General features: G+C 39.7%; 1 protein-coding gene across 4 annotated transcripts in view; it reads right to left on the reverse strand.

Annotated features, from left to right (window-relative positions):
- Positions 1 to 20,306, reverse strand: part of DPF3 (double PHD fingers 3) — a 275,967-nt gene that overhangs the window by 140,883 nt on the left and 114,778 nt on the right. For 3 of the 4 annotated variants that reach the window (XR_013396429.1, XM_015144032.3, XM_077941333.1), the window contains exon 2: positions 12,292 to 12,452. Coding sequence is in view for 3 of the 4 variants with exons in the window: in XM_015144032.3 (XP_014999518.3) it covers positions 12,292 to 12,452 (161 nt within the window). In the remaining variant the exon portion in view is untranslated. Of the gene's footprint in view, positions 1 to 12,291; positions 12,453 to 16,692; positions 16,819 to 20,306 lie in introns of those variants that run through there. The other variant, XM_077941334.1, reaches the window with a different exon arrangement.

Below are 20,306 nucleotides of genomic sequence, written 5' to 3' on the forward strand. Positions count from 1 at the left end.
ATCCCAACACTTTGGGAGGCCAAGGTGGGAGGATGGCCTAAGCCCGGGAGTTTGAGAGTAGGCTGGGCAACATAGTAAGATCCTGTCTCCGAGAGAGAGAGAGAGAGAGAGAGAAAGAGAGAGAGAGAGAGAGGAGAGAGAGATTGGAGAAACGGAAGGAAGGAAGGAAGAATTAAAAAAGAAATAAGGGCTGGAAATTTCTGTAGTTTGATGAAAACTGTAAACCCATAGATCTAAGAAGCTCAATAAAACTAGGTATAAGAAACATTAAGAAAACTATAGCAAAGCATATCATAATCAAAACTGCTCAAAAATAGTGATAAAGAGAAAATATTAAAAGCAACCAGAGAAAGGAGACATGTTACATATACAGGAACATCCTTATCTTTGCAATGCAAGCAAGAAAAGGGTAGTTCAACATCCCTACAATACTGAAAGAAAAAAAAAAAAAACTTGTCAAACCAGAGTTCTATATCCAGCTAAAATATCTTTCAAGAACTAAGGCAAACTAAAGATAGTTTCAGATATACAAAAGCTGAAATAATTCATCAACAAACCCATACTCTAAGAAATGTTAAAAAGAAGTCCTTCAGGCAGAAGGAAAGTAATACCAGATCTAAATGTGGATCTACACAAAGGAATGAACAGCATCAGAAATGGTTTAGTACATGAATAATTATACAAGATGTTTTTCTTATTATTTTAAACTCATTAAAAGATGATTGACTATTTTAAAAAATACAATGACGGCCGGGCGCGGTGACTCACACCTGTAATCCCAGCACTTTGGGAGGCCAAGGTGGGCAGATCACCTGAGGTTGGGAGTTCGAGGACAGCCTGACTAACATGGAGAAACCCCATCTCTACTAAAATTACCAAAATTAGCTATGCATGGTGGCACATGCCTATAATCCCAGCTACTTGGGAGGCTGAGGCAGGAGAATCGCTTGAACCCAGGAGGCAGAGGTTGCAGTGAGCCGAGATGGCACCATTGCATTCCAGCCTGGGCAACAAGAGTGAAACTCAGTCTAAAAATAAATAAATAAATAAATACACACTGACAATGTAGTATGTGGTTTATACTATACATAAAAAATAAAATGTATAACAACAATTGCACAAAGCTACTTGGGAGGCTGAGGGAGGAGAATGGCATGAACCCGGGAGGTGGAGTTTGCAGTGAGCCAAGATCACACCACTGCACTCCAGCCTGGGCGACAGAGCAAGACTCTGTTTAAAAAAAAAAAAAAAAAAAAAGTATACTTGTAGTAATTTCCTATTGCTGTAACAAATTACCCCAAACTTAGAGCTTTGAAGCACCACAAATTTGTTATCTTACAATTCTGGAGGTCAGAAAGCCAAAATCAGTCTCAGTGGACTAAAACCAAGGTGTCAGCAGAATTACATTCCTTCTAGAGACTCTAGGAGACAATCTGTTACCTGGCCTTTTCTATAATAGCTTCTAGAGGCCACCTACATTCTTCGGTGCATGGCCTGTTCCTCTATTGTGTCACTTTGACTTCTGCTTCCATCATCACATCCAGTCTGACTCTGAACTCCTCCTAAACTCTGTTTTCTTTTTATAAGAACCCTTGTGATTACATTAGGCCCACCTGGATAATCCAAGATTATCTTACCATCTCAAAATTCTTAATCCTGTCTTCAAAGTCCCTTTTGCCACGTAAGGTAACATAGGCACAGATTTCAGTAATTAAAATGTGGATGTCTGGGGTGGGGCAAGGGCCTTATTCTGTTTATCACAGTACTATGGTAGACTCCTTATACTATTCATGAAGTAGAATAATATAATTTGAAGGTTAACTATAATTAAAGATGTACACTATAAACACTAAGCAATCATTAAATTAACAAGTTATAGTTAATAAACCAACAATAAAGAGAGAAAACATAATCACATTAAATGTAAATTTTCTAAATACCCCTAATTTTAAAATATTGTCAGATTACATGTAAAAAGCATAACACAACTATATGCTGCCTATTAAAAAACTACTTTTAATATAAAGATGCAAATAGGCAAGAAGTAAAATAATGGAAAAAGATATTTCATGTTAATATTAATCAAAAGAGAGCTGGAGTGGCTACATTTGAATTAGACAAAGGAGATTTCAGAGAAAATAATATTAATAGAGATTAATAGGATTATTTTATAGTGATAAAGGAATCAATTTATTAAGAGGACATAACAATACTAAATGTTTATGTACCTAATAACAAAGCTTCAACATACATGAAACAAAATGTAATAGAATTGTAAGGAGAAATAAGCAAACCCACAATTATCGTCATAAGTTTCAATACCCCACTCTCAATAATTCATAGAATAAATAGAAAACAAGTAAGGACGTAGAAGATTTAAACAACACTACCAACCAATTTAACCTAATCGATATTTATAGAACATTCCAAACAACAACAGCAAAACACAATTCTTTTCCTGAGCAAACAGAATATTCACCAAGGTAGACCATATTTGGTGCCATAAAACAAGTTGCAATAAATTTAAAGGAATTCAAACCATAAAAATCATTCTCTGACCATTTGGAATTAACTTGGAAATAAATAATGGGCACATCTTTGGAAATGTCCCAAGTGTTTGGAAACTAAACAATACAGTTCTAAATAATCCATGAGTAAAAGAAGAAACCAAACAGGAAAATATTTTGAACTGAATGAAAATAAAAACCCAAAATCAAAATTTTTTAAATGAGGCTAACATAGTATTTATGGGGAAATTATATCAGAAAATGATGTAGTAGAAAAGAAGAAATATTTCAAATCAATGACCTTTTTACACCTTAAGAAACAGATACACCTACTCTATACCCACAAATATTAAAAAATTAGAAGAAGAAACAGAAGAGCAGATTAAATCCAAAGTAAATAGAAGGAAATATAATATTTAGAGCAGAAAAAACAATTGAGAAAATCAATTCTACCAAGAGCTATTTATTTGAAAAGATCAATAAGATTGATAAACCCCTAGTCAGAATGATGAGGTAAAAAATAACATTCAAATACCAATATAATGAGTAAAATAATATGTCACCACAGATTCTACATATATTAAAAGGGTAATGCAGCAATATTTGAACAACTTTGTGCAACCAATTAGGAGAAAGTAGATAAAATAAACAAAATCACATACTAACAAAGCTTACTTAAGATGAAATAGATAACCTAAATAGCCCTATATCTATAAAAGAAATTAAATTTACAATTAAAAACATTACTGCAAGGAAATTGCCAGATCCAAATGGATTCACTGGTAAATGCTATAAAATATTTATGGAAGAAATAATACCAATTCTATATAAAGTTTCAGAAAACTAAAAAGGAAGAAATACTTCCCAACTCATTACATGAGACCAGCATCACCCTGACACCCAAACCAGACAGACATTACAAGAAAACTATAGACCAATATCTCTCATAAACATAGATGCAAAAACTCTAATAAAACTTGAGCGACATGAATCTAACAATACATTCAAAAGATAAAATAGTATAACAAAGTGGGGTTTATCCTAGGAATGTAATGTTGGTTTAACATTCAGAAATCAATCAATGTAACTCATTATGTTAAATGTAAATTTAAGATATTAAATTTAATCAACCATTCCTACATAATGAAGCTTCCATGAACAAAAGAAAAACCACATGATCATCTCAATAGACACAGAAAATCAGATGACAAAATCAAACATCCATTTGTGACTTAAAAAAAACTCTCAAACTACAAATAGAAGAGAGCATCCTCAATCTGATAAAGAATAGCTACAAAAAAATCTACACCTAATGTCATACTTAGTAACAAAAAATTAAATAAATGCTTTCTCCTTAAGATCAGGAACAACATAAGGGTGTCCAATCTCACCACTTTTACCTAACATTATATTGGAGAGTCTAACCAGTGCAAGAGACAAATAAAATAAGCAAAAGTTATCCATATTAAAAGAAAGAAGTAAGTTTTCTTTATTTACTATTCAGATTATCTATTAGCAAACTAACAGATAATCAACTATATAGAAAATTCTACAGAATCTCTAGAAAGCTATTAGAACTAATGAGTTTAGCAAGGTTGAAGGATATAGGAAGAATATACGAAATCAGTTGTATTTCTGTATATTAGCAAACATCAGAAATTAAAATTTATAAAAATGTATTTACAATAGTATCAAAAAAATTAAGTACTTAGAGATAAATCTGACAAAAATGTGAAAGATCTATACACTGAAAATTAAAAATCACTGATGAGAAAAATTAAAGAAGATATTAATAAATTGAGAGATATGCCACATTCATGGGTTGTAAGATTCAATACTGAAAATTGTCAATTTTCCCCAGGTGGATCTATAGATGCAACACAATCCCAACCAAACTCCTAGCCAGTTTTTTGTAGAAATTGACAGACTGATTATAAAATCCATATAGAAGTATAAAGGACCTAGAATAATCAAAATAACTAAGAAAAACAAGAACAGATTTAGAGGGCTAACACCACCTGATTTCAAGCATTATAAAACTATAATAATCAAGACAGTGTGGTAAGAGTGTAAAGATAGACAAATAGGTCAATAAAACAGAACTGAGAGTCCAGTAATAGACACACATATATGTGAACATCTAATTTTTGACAAGGCAATTAAGTGGAGAAAGACTAGTCTTTTCAACAAACTATGTCGAAACAATTGAATATCCATCTGCAACAAAATAAACTTTGTACCATATACAAAATTAACTCAAAATGAATAGACCTAAAAGGGAAACCTAAAATTATAAAATTTTAGGAAAAAAAATAAGAGAAACCCCAACCTTGCATTAGGTAGTAATTTCTTAGATATAACATCAAAAGCACAATTCATGAAAGAATAAATTGATAAATTGGATTTCACCAAAATTGAAAACTTCTGCTCTTTGAATGAGATTGCCAAGTTAATGAAAATACAAAACACGGATTGTAAAAAAAATTTGCAAAGCATATGTCTGATAAACTTATTGTATCTAGAATACATAAAGAACAATCAAAATTCAGTAATAAGCAAATAGCTCAATTTTAAAATGGACAAAAGATTTGAACTTTACCAAAGAACATACATGGATGGTGTAATATTGTGATATAATGAGAAATATATATTTTGGTCTTAATCCCCACTTCCTGGCATACAGTTCCTAAAATCCCTGGCATCTCCAAGTGATGTGTCTTTTTATATGCTAATGAGATGACCCTGGCTGGGACCTGCTGGATAGCCTCAGGATAGGGGATTATTAACAGAGGAGCCAACCACAAGATTAGCAGGCTGTACCTTTTAGCCCCAACTCTAACTTCCCACCACTGACCTCCAGGAAGAAAAGAGGCACTAGTGTTGAGCTAATCACTAATGGCCAATGATTTAATCAACCATTCCTACATAATGAAGCTTCCATGAAAATCCAAATGGACTAGAATCAGAGAGCTTTGGGTTGGTGAACATGTGGGGGTGCTGGGAGGGTGGCTCACCTGGAGAAGGCATGGAAGCTTCATGTCCCTTTCCCCTTACCTTGCCCTGTGTACCTCTTCCACTTGGCTGTTTCAGATACATGTCCTTTGTAATAAACTGGCAGTCTAGTATGTAAACTGTTTCCCTGAGTTCTAGCAAATGATCAAACATGAGGGGCAGTCATGGAAACCTCCATTTATAGCCCATTGGTCAGAAGCACAGCTGACAACCTGAACTTGAAACTGGCATATGAAGTTGAGTCAGTGCTGAGGGCTGAGCCCTTAGTCTGTGGAATCTGACGATATCTCACAGTAGATAGTGTCAAAGTTGACTTAAATTATGGAACACCTAGTTGGTGTCTGCAGGGAATTGGAGAATTGCTTGGCGTAGGGGAAAAGACATCCACACATCTGCTCACAGAAATACTGAGTAAAAGTATAGAGAAGAAAACAGTCTATTTTCCCTTACAGATGGCAAGTAAGCACATGTAAAGATGCTCAAAATCATTATTAACGAGGGGAATGCAAGTTAAAACTGCAATGAAATACTACTATGTATCTATTAGAATGGCTAAAAAATTTTTCAGACTGACCACACCAAGTGTTGGCAAGGATATGAAGGAATTGGAACTCTCATATATTGCTGGAGTGAATGTAAAATGGTACAACCACTTTGGAAAACAGCTTGGCAGTTTCTTTAAAAGTTAAACATGTATCTCTCTTATGATCTAGTTGTTCTACTCCTAGGTAGCTAACCTCATGAGGAGAAAGGAAAACATATGTCCATTCAAAGACTTGTACACAAATGTTCATAGTGGCTTTATTTATAGTAGTCAAATACTGCAAACAAATCCAAATGTCCATCAACAGATGAATGGATAAATTAACTGTGATACAGCCATGCAATGAACTACTACTCAGCATAAAAAGGAATTATTGATATAGTATTAATTAGTAATTATGCTAAGTGAAAGAAGCCAGACACGCCCTTGTCCCTAAAAAAGGGAGTACACAGTGTGTGGTTCCAGTATAGAAAGCAAATCAGTGGCTTCCTCTGGGGAGGGAGTAAAGAAGGGCAGAGGCACAGAGAAGCACAGGAAGGACAGATTTCTAGACACAGAGAAATCCATGACTCATACGCTCTTGGATATCCATGTTCATTATCTTGATTGTGGTAATGGTTCCACAGGTGAATACATGTCAAAACTTATCAAGCTGGACACATTAAGTATGTGCAATTTATTGTATGTAATTATACTTCAATAAAGCTGTTAAACTTTTTTAATAACAAGGCAATCTTGGGGACTTCTGCTTCTGGAAAGATGAAATAGATAGACTTTTTTATATTCCTCCCACTACGTACAACTAAATATCCTGGACATTATTCATAGAACAGACATAAGAAATAACTGAAAGATGAAGAGAACCAGTCAGACCAGCTTGGGACTTTGGGACCTGAGAAACAACAGGGTGGGTGGTGAGCTCCCTGGGTATTCTTTTATCTATCCACCTATCTATCTAGCTGTCTAACTAGCTAGCTAGCTAGCTATTTATTGAGACAAAGTCTCACTCTGTAGCCTGGGTTGGAGTGCAATGGCGCAATCCTGGCTCACTGCACCCTCAAACTCCTGGGCTCAAGCAATCCTCCCACCTCAGCCTCCCAAGTAGTTGGGACTACAGGCACACACCACCATACCTGGATAAGTTTTAAATTTTTATAGAGACATGGTCTCACTATGTTGCTCAGGCTAGTTTCAAACTCCTGGGCTCAAGCAATCCTCCTCTTTTGGCCTCCCAAAGTGCTGGAATTACAGGCATGAGCCATTGTGTCTGGCCCAATCTTGGGTATCCTTTATGCCTCATATATCCTGGACTGGATTCTGGAAAAGCTGATAACCCAGAAACACCAACAAATGAAGACCAATAAAAGCCTCAAGAAAATCCTGCTCTCTCTAGCCAGAGAACCAGGAAAGGAGCAGCCTAGCAACATAAGCAGGCATCCCAATAGCTTTGCTGGGTTGGTGTCAGAGAAGGCTAAGGAAAGAGCTGGAGACTTGTAGTATGAGTAGAGGCCCTCCTCCTCCCAAATAGGATAATACCAGTGGAGGCCTAGTGGGGAGCCTGAACTCCCACCTCCACCCAGCAACAAAAAGGTATTATTCACCTTGTTAAAGAGGATGTCATACTAGGTTGTCAACAGAAGCCAAGTAGAGAAGCTGGATTTCCACACCCATCTGATAGTAATGAGGGGAGCCTTGCCTCCCCTACTAGCATAGCTTGAAAGGAGACCTGCTAATATAGAAGATTTAAATAATATACAGAGTCTCATAACATAACGACCAAAATGTCCAAGATTCAGTCAAAGCCACTTATCTTATGAAGAACCAGGAAAATTTCAAAAAAGAAAAGACACAGATACCAACAACAAAATAACAAAAATGTTAGAATTATCTGGCAAGGATCTTAAAACAGCCATTATTAAAAGTGTTTCAACAAGCAATTTTGAACACATAAAACACATTCAGCAAAGAAATAGAAAATATGAAGAATCAAATAGAAATTTGAAAACCAAAAAACTTTGTAACAAAAAATTAAAAAGCTCTCAATGGATTGTCTTAACAGCAGAAGGCAGAGGACAGAATAAAGAAGCAGTGAACCTGAAGAGAAAACTACAGAAATCACCCAAGCTAAGCAACAGAGAGAAGAATTTTAAAAATAAATAAACACAACCTCAGGGACTTCTGGGACTATAACAAAAGATCTAACATCTGTGTTGTTGAAGTCCAAGAAGGAGAGAGGAAAGACGGTGGAACTGAAGAGGTATTCAAAGAAATAATGGCTGAAAAATTCCCAAATTTGGCACAAAAAAAACCAGAGACCCACAGGTTCAAGAAGCTGAGTAAACTCAAACAGAATAAACCGAAAGAAATCTATGCCAAAACGCATCAAAATCACATTTCTGAAACTAAAAACAAAGAAAAAACTTGAAAACAATGAGAAATGACACCTTACTTATAAGGGAAAAAAATTTTTAAATTTAAATGACAGCAGATTTCTCATCACTAACCATCAGAAAGAAGTGGCAAAACCTTTTTCAACTGCTAAAATAAAAGGACTGTCAACTCAGAATTTTATATCCAGCAAAAATATCCTCCAGGAATGATGGCAAAATCAAGACATTCTCCAATGAAGGAAAACTAAGAAGTTATCACCATCAGATTTACTCTAAAAGAATGGCCTAAAAAAGTACTACATCAGAAAGGAAATGCTAAAAGAAGGAATCTTGGAATGTCAGTAAGGAAGAAAAACAATGAAGGAGTAAAAATATGAGTAAATACAATAAATGCTTCTCTTATGTTTTCTAAATTATGTTTGATGGTTGAAGCAAAATTTATAACACTGGTATGGTTTTCAATGTATGTAAAGGAAATATTTAAGACAACTATATTATAAACTGAGGAGGGTAAAAGGATTTAAGTAATGAGAGTGTTGGGTTGTAATAGAATAGTTTTGTATCTTGATTGTAGAGGTGATTACACAAATCTACATGTGTGATAAAATGGCACAGAGCTACACAATGTCAGTTTTTTGGGTTTGATATTGTAAGATGTATTTATCTTGGAGGAAATTGGGTGAAGAAGATAGGAGATCTCTCTGTATTATATTTGCAACTGCAAATTGCAAATATAGTCACAATTACAATTATTAATTATTTCAAGATGAAAAGTTGATTTAATAAAGAAGAAATTATATGAATCCCCTTCCCCACTCAAAAAGCAATCCCTGATAAGTGAAAGCAAAATGAAACAAATAAATCCAACTGTGTATTGAGTTAGTGGCACAACCACACAGAGGAACTATTTCAAGTGACCTTAAAGGAGAGTAATTTGGCTGCACGTATTTAATGGAATATACCCTAAGGACAAAAAGAATTGCAAAAAAAAAGAAAATATCTTAAACCTTTTTCAGTAATCTTATTGTTAATAGTCATATTGTTATTCTGATACTGTGTGTGTGTGTGTCTGTGTGTGTGTGTGTGTGTGTAAAATAAAGCAAATAAGTTACATCAATATCATTTCTAGGATTTTTTTGGTAGAGAAAGTAGATACAGAATTAAGATACTTAAAAACTGTTTAAAACTGAATTGAATGGGATGTATCAACACAATTTCACAATGTATTTTCTCTTAAAAAGAAAAAAAAATCATATTTCTTAGTACTAGTCACTGATAAGGCCTAGAAACAATGACCAAGCCAGGAGCAATGAACAGCACAGCACTAGACTGCGGTCTCTAAGTAACATTTCCTACAGAAAGGAGCCAGGATTTCTTCAAGAGGTAGCTGATTTCAGGCCTGGAGAGCAGGAAGTGTAAAGGATGAGCCTGAAATATTTCATCCTACTATTCGGGTGGCAAGAAGGCTATCGGAAACTACTGGGGTTGTTTCAAAATACCAGCACTGGGCCGGGCACAGTGGCTCATGCCTGTAATCCCAGCACTTTGGGAGGCCGAGGCAGGTGGATCACAAGGTCAAGAGATCGAGACCATCCTGGCCAACATGGTGAAACCCCATCTCTACTAAAAATACAAAAATTAGCTGGGCATGGTGGTGCGCGCCTGTAATCCCAGCTACTCAGGAGGCTGAGGCAGGAGAATTGTTTGAACCCGGAAGGCAGAGGTTGCTGTGAGCCAAGATCATGCCACCGCAGCCTGCCTACCAAGCAAGACTCCATCTCAAAAAGAAAAAAAAAAAAAAAACACCAGCACTGACCAGACTGGCCAAAGATGAGGCAATATAAGCCTCATAAGAATAATAACTACACTGGATTAAAATACATCAAATATGTTTAAATCTGTGAGTTCCTGGTGGTACTCAAAAAAATAATTATTATTATATTGATTGTCTTTGGAGAATGCTAGGGAACCAACTCATTATTTTGAAAACTGGTAAATAGAGGGGAAAAAAGTCATTTATCCTGCCTTTCATATGTGAACTGTATCTCACAATAACTAAAATTTTAATGAGGGAATGTTTTTCTTTATAGAAGTTGTAGAGCTAACAAATGAAGATATAATGATAGTCCTGGATTGAATATTAACTTTTTGCAACCCTTAATGGGATAAAGAATCTAGGCAATTATCATGAAGGGCTGCTAACGTCAGTAAAGGAGGTAACCAGACTGTATGAGCCTCCTGATGAAAGTACACACTACCACTTAGCAGTTGTTCTTACCAAAAAAAAATGGAACCTGAATAAATCTCTAGACCTAACTACCAATTCACAGGAATAACACCATGGGAACGCAAGCACCAAATCCTTCTGGGAAATCCTACAGTGTAAGCAACCCAGTGTCTTCAACAAGTAACATGCAAGGAGGAAAGAGAGAGTCAGAGACAGAGACAGAGAGAAACCCAGAGATGTTAAAAGACACATCAGTCAATTGCAATGTAGGGCTCCCATTTGGATCCTGATTTAAACTACAGGGGGAAAAAATGAATGTTGGCCAAATATTTGATGATATTAAAGTCTTATTGCTAATTCTTTGAGCTCTGATAGTGATTGTGAGTTTGTTTGTTTAAGTTCTTTACCATTTAGAGATACATAACAAAATATTTACAGATGAAATCACGTGCTTTTACATATTTGCTTCAAAATAATCTGAGGTCAGGGAGGAAAGTAAGGAGTGCGTACGGATGAAACGCGACTGACCATGAGTTGACCATTGTTGAAGCAGGGCTACATGGGGATGTGTTTTACTATTGTCTTCAATTTTATATGAAGGTGAAATTTTTCCAAATGAAACATTTTTAAAAATATATCCAGACAGAGCCAGAAAAATCACATTCCTATAGCTGTCTCCCTAATAAAAAGGTCTTTATTCTGTTCTTTGCAACCTAGAAGACTAGTGTCATTGCAGCTGTAGTAATAACAGTAACATCAATAATAATAGGCCAGGTGCGGTGGCTCACACCTGTAATCCCAGCACTTTGGGAGGCCCAGGTGGGCAGAACGTGAGATCAGAAGTTTAAGACCAGCCTGACCAACATGGTGAAACCCCATTTCTACTAAAAATACAAAAATTAGCCAGGTGTGAGGGCATGGGCCTGTAATCCCAGCTACTCAGGAGGCTGAGGCATAAGAATCACTTGAACCCGGGAGGCGGAGGTTGCAGTGAGCCGAGATCGCACCACAGCACTCCAGCCTGGGCAACACAGCGAGACTCCATCTCAAAAAAATAATAACAATAATAATAATAGCACCCAGCATTTCGGAAGTACATACTTACTATGTGCTAAACTCATACTATGAGTTTTTATGAATAGTCTCATTTAATTCAGACAAAATCTTATGTGGTAAGTACTATTATTATTCACATTTTACAGATGAGGAACCTGAAGGACAGAAGTTTGGTGACAAAGCTAAGCCTCACACCAAGATCGAATGGCAGATTTCTGGCTTGTAACCAACAGGCAAAGGTAAAAGATGAAGATTGCTGTCATGTCCTCAGTCTTGCCTTCTTTGGGAGAAACACCTTTAGCTCTTTCACTCCCCACTCCACCCCACCCCTGCCACATGGCTTCAATGCCCCACATCATCATTGTCACACTCCTCAGAACACCTGCCAGGAGCCATAAAGTAACTGAGTTGCTTTAAGGGATCTCAGAGGCCCATGTGCAGCTTGCTCCACTCCGATCCCACCCAGGCTGCCTGGATTCCCAGACAAGCTCTGGTCCTCCTCCCTCCAGACTGGGAGCCTGCACGTGCGCATGTCCCAGGAGTGGCGTGGCTCACCTGGGCCTCGGTGCCTCTTCTCCATCCAGATGTAGCAGTTGTTCTGGGCCACCCCAGTCTGTGAGTCCAGGAAGGGAAGACGCACGCTGCGCTCTGCACACAGCCGTGAGTTGTAACTCCGGCAGTGCTCAATGGCTTCCTTGTAGAACTGGTCCCCGAGCCTGCCAGAGTCAGAGAGTGAAAGGGTGAGGCCAGGAAAGACTGAAACACACCCAGAGGGAAACAAACACACCTCCCTGGGAAGACTGAAGACCTCCCAATTATGAAGACCAACACAAAGAGCACCAAGAGCCTTGCCAACGAGCAGAATGCAACTCAGTGTCAGGTCTTGACCAGATTTTATTTTCTATCCCAAATCCACCAGGCAACTTAGAAACTCCTCTAACAAAGAGCATGGGCTTCCAAGGATGAGTCACCAGTAAGAGAGAGCTGTCCATGTTCTAGAAAGCATGAGGTCCCACTCCAGAAGGGAGGTAGCTCTGGAACAACCTCTGCATGGAATCTAGAGGCCATCACACTTCTAGAACCTCCTCACTCATATTAGCTACATTTTATTCTCAGAAGTCACCAGCAAAGGCACTCTAGGTGAACCCAAATCACCAGCAAAGATACCCAGTTTTCCATTACAACAGAAGAGACACACTCCATATAAACAAAAACTAGGACAGAAAAAAACATTCTATAAAAGTAGGGATATTGCAGGAAGAAGGAGGTGTAGAGGAACAGGCACCAATCTTTTAAAACCGTATTACTTAAAGAAAAATAACTTTCTGATAGAAAGCAAACAGAATTCAACAATTTTGAATTCAAAATAATTCAACTCAAGGAGTTTAAAAAACAAATAGAAAGACCTTTCTGGTTTGCTGGACTGAGAATCTGATTAAGCACAGTAGGTTTTACGTTCCTGACTCTTTGGTATTTTTGGACATGTGGTGATGCTACTAATTTTAAGATAGTGTCCTTTTCAAAGACCAAAATAGAGCATTGATATAATTGATCAAATGCAAAGCACTAAAATAATCAATGAGATCAAATACTTACCAAATAAAACATAGGCACAGGCTAATAAATGTCTCAAAGAAATACAAATGTAATAACATAACCTATGCCAGGTAAATTCAAGCCTCTTACTGGGATCAGGGGGCAGTGGGCGCAAAGGAGTGGAGTATGGGAAGAAGAAATAGGAAGGGAAGGAGCCACAGAGGTCACAGGGGCAAAAGGAAGAATCAAGAGTTTATTCTGAAGCAACATTATGATGTCTTTTTGTTTTGGTTCTATGTGGATTTCAGAAAGTCAAAATTAGAGGGACAGTCTCTAAAAATAATATTTCTTAACCAAAGTATTTAGAGGAATAAAGAAAGCAAAATTGGGGATTTTTTTTTTTTTTTGGTTTTTGGGGGGGGTTTTTTTGGTTGGTTGGTTGTTTGTTTTGAGATGCAGTCTCACTCCGTCGCCTAGGCTGGAGTGCAATGGTGCGATCTCAGCTCACTGCAATCTCCGCCTCCTGGGTTCAAGCGATTTTCCTGCCTCAGCCTCCTGAGTAGCTGGGATTATAGGCGCCCGCCACCACGCCCGGCTAACTTTTTGTATTTTTAGTAGAGACAGGGTTTCACTATGTTGGCCAGGCTGGTCTCAAACACCTGACCTCAGGAAATCCACCCATCTCAGCCTCCCAAAGTGCTGGGATTACAGGCGTGAGCCACCACGCCTGGCCTCAATTTCTTAATTGTGGTAAAATACATATAACGTAAAATTTCGCATCTTAAGTGTACAGTTTTAGTGTACAGTTCAGTGGCACTAAGCACACGCATACTGTTGTACGACCACCACTACCAGCCATTCCCAGAACTCTTTTCATCTTGCAAAACTGAAACTCTGTACCCATTAAACAATAACTCCCCATTCCCCCTCTGCCCCCACCTCCAGAAACTACCGTTCTGCTTTCTATCTCTATGATTCTGACTACTCCAAGTACTTCAGAAAAGTGGAGTCATACAGTATTTGTCTTTGGCTTCTTTGACTTAGCATAATATCCTCAAGGTTAACTTATGTTACAGCATACGTCAGAATTTCCTTCCTTTTTAAGTCAGAATAATATTCCACTGTATGCATATACCACATTTTGCTTATCCATTCATCTGTCAATAGACATCTGGGTGCTTCCACATTTTAGCTATTATGAATATTGCTTCTATGAACATGAGTGTACAAATATCTTTTCAAAACCCTGATTTCAGGCTGGGCACGGTGGCTCATGCCTATAATCCCAGCACTTTGGGATGCCAGGCAGGTGGATCGCCGCCTGAGGTCAGGAGTTCGAGACCAGCCTGGCCAATATGGCGACGCTCCGTCTCTACTAAAAATACAAAAATTAGCCGGGCGTGGTAGGGGCGGATGCCTATAATCCCAGCTACTCAAGAGGCTGAGGCAGGAGAATCTCTTGAACTCAGAAGAGGTTGCAGTGAGTTGGGATTGTGCCACTGCACTCCAGCCTGGGCAACGGGTGAGACTCTGTCTTAAAAAAAAAAAAAAAACTGCTTTCAATTCTTTTACGTATATACCCAGGAGTAGAAGTAGAATTGCTGAGTCCTATGGTAGTTCTACTTTTCATTTTTTGAGGAACCACCATACTGTTTTTCATGGTAGCTATACCATTTTACATTTCTACCAACAGTGTACAAGGGTCCCAACTACCCCACATTCTCATCACCACTTGTTAGAAAGCAAAGTTTTAAATGTACTTTTCTATACTCTTTAAAAAGCCAACAGGTCAGTCATTGGTTAAGCTCTAACAAAGAGCTTAAAACAAATACCTTACTTGGGAAAACACAACCCTGGAAGCTTCTGAGGCATCATTTGGAAATTACTTGTTGACAAGCATCCAAAAAAAACAAACAACAAAACAAAAAACCCTTTGCTCCTTTTTCACCTCTGAACATCTTCACATTCACAAGGAAGGCATCATATGCTCAGAAAGCGTCCTGGCAGTTGCAAAACCAAACTGCAATCAAATTGTAATAGTCATTCGGCTGGAAATGAATTGGGGAGGGGATATGAAAGCCCATTAAAATGCTATAAAACTGAATGGCACATAAGCTGATGTAATCAAAGCTGGTAACAAGGATCACAAGATTGATCAAAAATAAAGAACCACTTTTTACAAAGTATTTGTGTCACACCAGCTTAAATGCTTCCTTCTGCTATGGCGATGTAGCTCAGTGGAACAGAACTTTCACAGGCAGCTTGGCCCAGACAAGATGACCCAGGTTGCTCAGGGTGTCCCGGATGCTCCAGCCCCCACCCATGAAACAGCAAGCAGCCACACCACATCGATGAGAACTGACAAGAACATTTGACGGAGAGGTGTCCAAGGTGAGAGCAGCAATCTGTTTTCCCAGGACCTTCTGACAGACTGCCAAAAAAAAAATGTTAATTATCCCAACCCCAGAAGTTCTGCTGAAAAGAGAACCCATAAAATCAGGCCCCCCAAAAAATGAAAATGAAAAATTGTATAGCAAAACTCATCTACTGGAGATGATCATTTTCAAAATAAACTTCTGGAAACCAATACAAAAGAAATCTACACAGTAGGATTCCAAATTGGACTTGTCCTAATATGCTAGTAACTCACTTCCAACAGCGTCAATCCAGACAAGAAGAACAATAAATTGAACTTGCTAAAAATGCAAAGTGAGGTAGGCCAACATTGGTGCTCCACACCAACTGGATCGAGAATGTCAAACAAAGTGGCACGCTGGGCGAAAATTAATTTCATCTTAAATACTTTCCACTTTCATAACATGCAATGTTATTAGTAACAAGCATGCTGGGGGAAAATGTATATTTCTAAATGTAATCTTTGTGTGAATGATACTTCTCTTACGTAAACAGGAAAGACTTTCTGTGGACTGGGACAACTGTATTAAAGATCGAAGCTGCAAAAACATGACATTCAACAGCCCCTCTACCATCATCTCCAGGGAAGTCCTTTCAAACAGACCAGGTGTTGGCAGAGATTCGGAACCAAAATTTAAAGCCTTTTTCAAGATATAAGAGGAGAAAAGAGACTTCAGCCTCCCTGATAAATTCAAGAAGCACTTCTCCAAAAGTTAACTAGCCAAAATCTTCACAGGGCTTGCTATGCTCTCTAGAAGAAAATCAATGGCTAGTTCTCCCTAACCCGTAGAAAGCAATTTAAACAGTAGAGGACAAATGTCCTTTCCAACATGGTATTTCTACCAAAAAAAAATCCCACAATGATAGGATCCCAGGAGTGACATTTACATTAAAGTTGAAGGGGTCAGATGGAGCAAGGAAAGGCTGGTAGCAAATGACTCATCTGTGGAGTGATGACCAGTGTACCCTGGGTTGGATCACACATGGGACAGTCCCCGCCATCACCTGCATGCACCAAATGGAGGGAGGCTGGATCCCCAAGGGATGATCGATCTCTTCAGCTGGAGGAAGCTGGCACAAGGCAGGGTAGAATGATGTTCTTATCAACAACTGACTTCAGGCTCCTCAAGGCTGCAATCAGAAATAGGAAAAGCAAGGGGAGCAAATTGCTGGGCTCCCCAGACAGCATTCTGGTTGCAGCAGTGCTGGTTGCCTAGTTCTAGGGGTCTTTATGAGGGATGGAGGTCCCTCTGTGATCGCATCTGAAGTGAGAAGCCATCCCAGCTCTGAGAGCTGAGAGTTTCCACATGAGATTTCCAGCAACCCTCCTTTAGCCTATCTGTGGAGATGGATTCCAGAGAGCCAAAGAAGACTCAGAATGGGAAACATGAGACTTCTCCATAGTGACTGCCAACCAGCCTCCAAATGTGATTTTTCAGAGCCTATCAATCACACCCCCTCTAAGACCCTCTGCTCCTCTTCCTCCAACCTCCTGCTCTCAAGACCACACCTGCTTGCTCCGATTTCTCAGATCACTCTCAGGTCCAGCCAGACACCTAGGCTCCTCCCTTTCACTCTCTCTCTTGTTCTGTGTTCTGACCCGAGGACAGGTGTCCTGCCATACCAGAAATGTGTGTCCAACAGCAAGTTTCTCATCTTCTGCCAGAAGCCTGCTTCCGCCCACCCAAGTCTCAATCCTCCTCCGGGGTGGGGGCCAAGGCTATGCTGCCCCCCCTCTCCCTAGCAACTTGGCCTTGACTCTTCCCTTGCCTTCAACCCATCTGGAACTGAGTTCTTTCATTTATCAGGAAGTTGTCCTTTCTCTCCACTCCCCCTGTGTGGCCCCAAGTCCTCTTTGCTGTGTAAACAGGACCTTGGCCCATCACTACTATCTGTGCACAGAAGCAGAGATAAGCAGAGCTGAAGAGAAGCCCTGGCCTGTGGCAGGATTTGGGGGCTCTCCTTCCCCCAGCGGCACCTCTTCCTCACTGTGGGCACCAAGTTTTCCTGCTGTCTCACTCAGCTGCTCACACTGCCAGAGCCGCCCACAAACACACATGAAAGCTCATCTACACCAATATGCTAACTTCCTGCTATTCGCATTTAAACATGTTTAACTCAAACTGTTCATGGAAAGCTCTGTCTCCCATTTAGTCTTTTAGAATAACTGGCACACAGGGGGCAATATCTGGCAAGGTGGGGGAAAGTTTTTATTTTCCTTGAAGTGGTCCTGTTCCTAATGCATCTCTTGAAAGAAGACCAAGTTTAGTGTTTGTTACGGACTGAATTGTGTCGTTCCTCCTCACCAGAAAAAAATCCACATGTTGAAGCCCTAACCCTCAATGTGATGGTGTTTGGAGATGGAGCCTTTGGGAGGTGGTATCATTTAATATTTACCCCTGCCCAAATCTCATGTTGAACTGTAATCCCGAACGCTGGGGGTGGGGCCTGGTGGGAGGTGTTTAGATCACGGGGCAGATCCCTCATGGCTTGGTGCTGTCTTTGTGATAGCGAGTGAGTTCTTGCAAGATCTGGTCATTTAAAAGTGTGTGGCGTCTCCCCGCCGACACTCTCTCTTGCTCCTGTTTTTGTCATGTGACTTGCCTCCTCCCCCTTTGCCTTCTGCCATGATTGTAAGTTTCCTGAGGGCTCCCCAGAAGCCAAGCTGATGCCAGCACTGTGCTTCCTGTACAGCCTGCAGAACGATGAACCAATTAAACCTCTGTTCTTTATAAATTACCCCATCTCAGGTATTTCTTTATAGCAATACAAGAATGGCCCAATCCAGGAGGTAATTAGGTCATGAGGACAGAGCCCTCATGATGGGATTAGGGCCCATATAAGGAAGAGACATGAGCGAGCTCTCTCACTCTCTCAATCTCTGTCGTGAGAGGACACAAGAAGGCAGCTGTATGCAAGCCATAAGGAGGACCCTCACCAGGAATCCGACCCTGCTAGCACCCTCATCTTGAACTTCCCAGCCTCCAGAACTCTGACAGATAATTATTGTTTAAGCCAGGGGTCCCAAACCCCTGGGCCACAGAGCAGTACCAGTCCATGGCCTGTTAGGAACTGGGTGGCACAGCAGGAGGTGAGCTGTGGGGTACAAGTGAGCATTGCTGCCTGAGCTCTGCCTCCTGTCAGATCAATGGCAGCATTAGATTCTCATAGGAGCGCAAACCCTACTGTGAACTGCACATGTGAGGTTCTAGGTTGCCCACTCCTTATGAGAATCTAATGTTTGATGATCTGTCACTGTCTCCCATCACCCACAGATGAGACTGTCTAGTTGCAGGAAAACAAGCTCAGAGCTCCCACTGATTCTACATTATAGTGAGTTGTATAATTATTTCATTACATATTACAATGTAATAATAACAGAAATAAGGTGCACAATAAATGTAATGCACTGAATCATCCCAAAACCATCCCCTCCCTCACCCCAGTCTGTGGAAAAATGGTCTTCCATGAAACCAGTCCCTGGTGTCAGAAAGGTTGGGGACTACCAGTTTAAGCTACCCAGTCTATGACGTTTTAATACAGCAGCTGGACATGACTGAGGAAGTGTTTCTGGATGTTTCCCAAAAAAGGGCTAAGGAGGATGGGCGAGAGAGATTCCAATCCCCTTTCCTTCCTCATTTTTTCTTCTTCTAACAAAGACAACAACAATAACACTATAATATCAATTTCAACTCAATTCAATGTTTAGTATTTGTCTTCTCTACTAGACTATAAACTCCATGAGAGCAGGGGCCACATCTGCAGAGCCACTGCACACAGCCACTCAGGCTGAACAACTCCAGCAAGTACCATTCACATCAGCATCAATGTGAAGGCCACCCCCTGGAATGGTGGAGCCCAGCACCCCTGCATACCTGCCTGGCCTTCTTGCTGATTTACCCACAGTGTTCAGCACACAGCCCGGCACATAACAGGTGCCCAGTAAGTCTCCATTGAATAGCATTTGACAACTCACATTCCACTCACCTAGGGCAGGCATTTAAATTAGAGCAGGAAGGTGAATGTGGCATGGGTATGCACAGTCTGCAGAGTCTGTGACTGGCGATTTACACTGGATGGCTGTCCACTTGCAGCTTCAGAAAAACATTGAGGATGTCTGCATTCACTCTCCTGTAGTCCTCATCACCCAGCACCTGGGACATTGCAGCACTGAGTGGCCTAATTGCAAGCGCTATAGCCCTACTCTTACCCATCTTGGCAAAAGGAATTCTCCCTGAAACTCAATTTTTATTCTTTCACTCCTCAGTGTAGAACCCAAGATGGCACCCAATGGTGCCCAGGTTCCTCTGCCAGGCTGGGGAGGCTCCCAGAAAAACTATGTATTGGGGTAAAGTGGAAAGAAGCTCCACCTCTTAATAGCTACACAACCCTCAGCAAGTTACCCTCCCTGGGCCCCAATTCTACCACTCACAATATGGGTAACATGATCCCTACTTCAGACCTGTGAGAAAATTTAATAAGCTAGAACCTCTGGCTCACAGACATAAATGTCTGCAATCAATAGCCATTCCTTTCTCCTTCCCCAAAGTATAGTACTTGCTGCCACTTTGTGGCATGACCCTCTGCCTGAGCAGGCTGATCCCTGCCATGTGATGCAA

The sequence above is a fragment of the Macaca mulatta genome, chromosome 7 (genome assembly GCF_049350105.2).
Source record: "Macaca mulatta isolate MMU2019108-1 chromosome 7, T2T-MMU8v2.0, whole genome shotgun sequence".
NCBI classification, from domain to species: domain Eukaryota; kingdom Metazoa; phylum Chordata; class Mammalia; order Primates; family Cercopithecidae; genus Macaca; species Macaca mulatta.